The 4,506-nt window shown below is 36.5% G+C and overlaps 1 protein-coding gene across 1 annotated transcript in view; it reads right to left on the reverse strand.

Moving 5' to 3' along the window:
• The window catches only part of LOC107700659 (ubiquitin-conjugating enzyme E2 E1-like), a 31,332-nt gene that overhangs the window by 23,614 nt on the left and 3,212 nt on the right, over nt 1–4,506 (reverse strand). The window contains exon 3 of the mRNA XM_016502395.1: nt 3,486–3,536. Coding sequence (XP_016357881.1) covers nt 3,486–3,536 — 51 coding nt within the window. The remainder of the gene's footprint in view (nt 1–3,485; nt 3,537–4,506) is intronic.

Consider the following 4,506-nt stretch of genomic DNA (forward strand, 5'->3'; position numbering starts at 1 on the left):
TTACAGAACCGGCTTTCTGACAAGATGCGCATTAAATATCGCATGCGATTTATCGTGCAGCCCTATTAAAAATGCCTAAAACTCTGCACACTGATGCATTTATTGAGATGTTTATTGAGATGGCCAGAACTTTTTTGGACCAGAAGAAGTGCCTTGGATTCTTCTTTTTTGTAATAGTTGCTTCAAACCCAACCAAAGAGCACCTTCTGGGATTACTTCACAAGGTCCTTTCTGACAAGATGCGCATTAAATATCGCATGCGATTTATCGTGCAGCCCTATTAAAAATGCCTAAAACTCTGCACACTGATGCATTTATTGAGATGTTTATTGAGATGGCCAGAACTTTTTTGGACCAGAAGAAGTGCCTTGGATTCTTCTTTTTTGTAATAGTTGCTTCAAACCCAACCAAAGAGCACCTTCTGGGATTTCTTCACAAGGTCTTTAATCAGCACGTAGCGCTTCAAGATGTCTCCTACGATCTATTAAAAAGTAATGTGTTTATAATTTCCGCACAGGAGAGACTTGGTGTTGTTTCCAAACAAAAGGAAATACATCGGCTATCGGCCAAAATGAGTTGAAAAATATCGGCATATCGGATATGAATATATCGGATATGTTATAAAAATAATTTTTTTGCATCCCTAGTTTTAATGATTACAAGTTGATGGTTTGTAACGTTTGTAATGGTATTTGTAGTGGAAACCATTAGAATTTTCTGAGATGGTTTTATTGTTTTTTTCAGCAGGGTGCTGTGTTCCAGTATAATATTACTGATCAATCCTCATCTGACAACGGAAATAATCGAATACTGACCTGAGAATCACGGTCATTTATAATGTGTGCATGCTTCTATCAGCTTATTAGAATCAGAACTGCACAATTAATCGAATTTCTAATTGCGATTACAATTATGGATGCCACATTTACGTAATCGTTCAAAGTTCACTTATGTTATTCTGCACGCTTAAGATATGTTTTTTCTTTCTACATGTTATCTTAAGGGGTTTTTTTCCATTGTTTTAGTATAACATTATAATACCATTCATACTTTTACTTTTATAATTTAAAGAAGAAACCAATCCGATGTATATTTGAGGCTTAATACTATAGAAAAGCACTAAAGGTTTTTCAGTTAGAGTGTTTTCAGCTTGTTTATTTTCATATAAAAATACAGCATGCATTTGCATCAAACAATGGTATAAACATCATTCAATGTAAATTGTGATAATCGTAATTAATAAATCGCAATTACAATTTCAAGGGAATAATCGACAATTATGATTTCTGTCATAATCGTGCAGCCCTAATCAGAACTAGCAATGTCAGATTATAAATAAACCACACTTGTGATCCAATTTGGTCAAGCGGGTTTGCAAAAAGATTCATGAATCAGTTTGATTCATTTGGACAGTTCACTCACACACTCCGAAATAGTAACAGAATTATTTTTTTAGAGTCTGAAAAAATATATTTTGGGATATTTACCTACAGTTCGTTGTAGGAAACAAAACAAATGTCTTTCTTTGTTTTACAGCAATGAAGCTGCAGGTTATTGTGTGTGCTGCAGGTAATGACAATTTATATCCATACTAGTATCAAAAAAAACACTAGAAATCCCCCTGCACTACCCAAACCATCAACGTTACAACATCACCTGCATTTACAACACTGCCAACATCATATCAATATCACCATACAACAAAGATTTACATTCATGCACATATGCGTAAATATGACAGCTGCAGCCAAAATGAAGTATGTTTACATTTCTTAAGAACTAGAACCCACAAAGACACACAAACATAATAAATCCTGGTGTTCTGGAGTTGGTCAGGAGCTCCATTCACACACATCTCATGGTGACTTACACAACACGATTGCTTGATACTCTAATTTTAGACAAAATAAGAGTTATCACTCTTAGCCCTCACTGCTGAGAAAGGTTAATTAGAACACTAGAACATCAGCTGCACTTTGACCTCTGTGAATGTATGCATTTATTTAGTTGTTTATTTAACAGGGACAATGCAGAATAACATTGCAGATGCTCTGCATACAGGCTTCTAGCCAATGGCTAATTTGCAGCCCCAGTCCCGGGTTAGGCTTTTAAAATACAATTAAAAAATACACAAAGAATGTAAAGTAACAAGTACAGTAAACGTAACAAAAACCTAAGACTGTGAACAACTATCAATGTTCACAAACCTGTTTTTGTTTGAACCATTTTTTGATATTCCTCAGAAAGATGTTAAACTCTGTTTGCATTTTCAGTTCAAATGGCAAACTGTTCCAGAGCAGTGTCCCTTTAACTGAAAATGTAGATTGAGCACATTTCGTTTTTCTCTTAGGCACTATACAGTTCTGTATGGAAGCCCGTTTCTGCCACTGAATAAAAATTAAAAAAAGGTTATTGTGACTTTTTATCTCACAATTCTGACTTTTTTCTCAGAATAGCATAATATAAACTCACAATTGCGAGTTATAAAGTCAGAATTGCGAGTTATAAAGTCAGAATTGTGAGAGTCACAATTCTGACTTTTTTCCTCACAATTGCGAGTTTATATCACGCAATTCTGACTATATAACTCACAATTTTGAGTTTATTTATCAGAATTGTGACTATGTCTCGCAATTATGACTATTTAACTCGCAATTGTGAGTTTATATCACACAATTCTGAGAAAAAAAAGTCAGAATTGTGAGATAAAAGTCACAATTACCTTTTTATTTTTTATTCAGTGGTGGAAACGGGCTTCCATAGTTCTGTGTAGTTGCACCTCTTGTAGTGATCCCTCTACTATTCTGTTTTACTATTAATTGGCATATAATATCTGGAGCAAGCTTATTGACACATTGAAAAACCATTTTAATAAGACACAGATTCATCAAATTGTCAAAACTAAGCAAACTGTATTTTTGTTAAATGTTACAATGATGCCATCTAATTGATTTCTTGTCTAAAATGTTTAAGGTTTGTTTTATATAAGGATCTAACAGGTTTGATAGGTGCGTAATAAAGTCACTTCAACATGCAACTGATGCCACCCACAGAAATTAGAGAGCTGGAGGAAACTCTGCCACAGCTGCAAACCAGACCCGAGTTAAAGCGCCGTCACGGTTAACACTGCTCTGTGAAATTTCATGGGAGAAATTGAGTCATTTCGGTAGGAATCCATGCAATCTCTTCAAGTGAAGGTGAAAAGGTTCCTTACACAGATTTAGCTGGTGTTGGTCACACAAATCACCAACAGAAAGATGCTTGGTTTGAAAGGGACTTCTGTGTGAGATGTGCTTCCTTGTTAACTACACTATTGACTTTTGCCTGCAAATCACAGCTAAATTTCGCTAATGTGACAGCACCTTTTTTGCTGAAGGCAGGAGATCCCACATGCAGTTTGTTTCTTTATGGTTCTTTACCATCCAAACACTGAGACCCACTAATGCAAGCAGAGAATATCAAAGAGCTGCAAAGCATTTCCTCACCTGCAGTTTGGTGGCGGGTCCAACATGATGTCAGCCAGCTCTTTCTGAATCCTGAAAGAAGACACATGATTCCCATGAACATCTCTGAACTCAGACATCCAAATACATCCAGATAAAGTACTGTGGAATCGAGCAACAGCCGTCTCAAAACCTGGCAAGCTGCTTACCTAAACAGCATTTCTAGGTACCAAATTATTCTAGAAGAGCATGTTTGTTGTTTATCTGATCATATCAAATATGATTTCTGGAGTTTAGCTCTTTCAAAGTGAAAGCTGCTGTCCGAAACACTGTCTGACAAGATAAGAGAGTATGCCATGAAGGCGTTTACAAATGCAACATCCGGTCTACTAATATGCCTTCATTTGGTCAGTCTTCGAATGCAGGATATCCCACAATCCCGTGTGTGCGGTTCTGTGGTTGATGAAAGGTTAAAAATGCCATCTGATGGCAGGCTAGCAACCAGCAATAATAAGATAAGGCCACATTGTTCCCCTCAATACTTAATAAAAAAAATTATGATGCACCGCTCTAGTGGTTGACCGATATATCGCCGATATTTGGCACAATTCCAATATTATTAGTAATAGAAAGGCAAACATTATAATACTTTCTCGTTTGCCGTCAGCATTCAGCAAATATGCATTTATATCATTTAAACAAATCTTTGAATGACTAATGAACATTTAATTTCAAAAACCTTGCAAACTTAGTCGAATCCAGCTGTGAGATCTTGTGAAGTGTGTGTGTATCCTGCATGATCGCGTGTTCTCTGTGTGACGGTCGGTCCATGTGAACTGAATGCGGACAGGAGGAGAGTTCAGCTTCACTGGAGACGCACGATCGACAAACTTCAAACTCATGATTTCAAATTATGCTGTGCTTTATGCATTTGCCCACTGCCATATTCATGCCATTTTCACTGTGTGCTGTATGTAAAATGAGTGTTACCTTGGCTTTATTTGAAAAAATATGATTCCCAAATCCCAATGCACACAAACTTCCCAGATTACTGAGTGCCCTG

This window comes from Sinocyclocheilus anshuiensis, unplaced genomic scaffold (genome assembly GCF_001515605.1).
Source record: "Sinocyclocheilus anshuiensis isolate Anshui unplaced genomic scaffold, SAMN03320099.WGS_v1.1 scaffold1360, whole genome shotgun sequence".
NCBI classification, from domain to species: Eukaryota; Metazoa; Chordata; class Actinopteri; order Cypriniformes; family Cyprinidae; genus Sinocyclocheilus; species Sinocyclocheilus anshuiensis.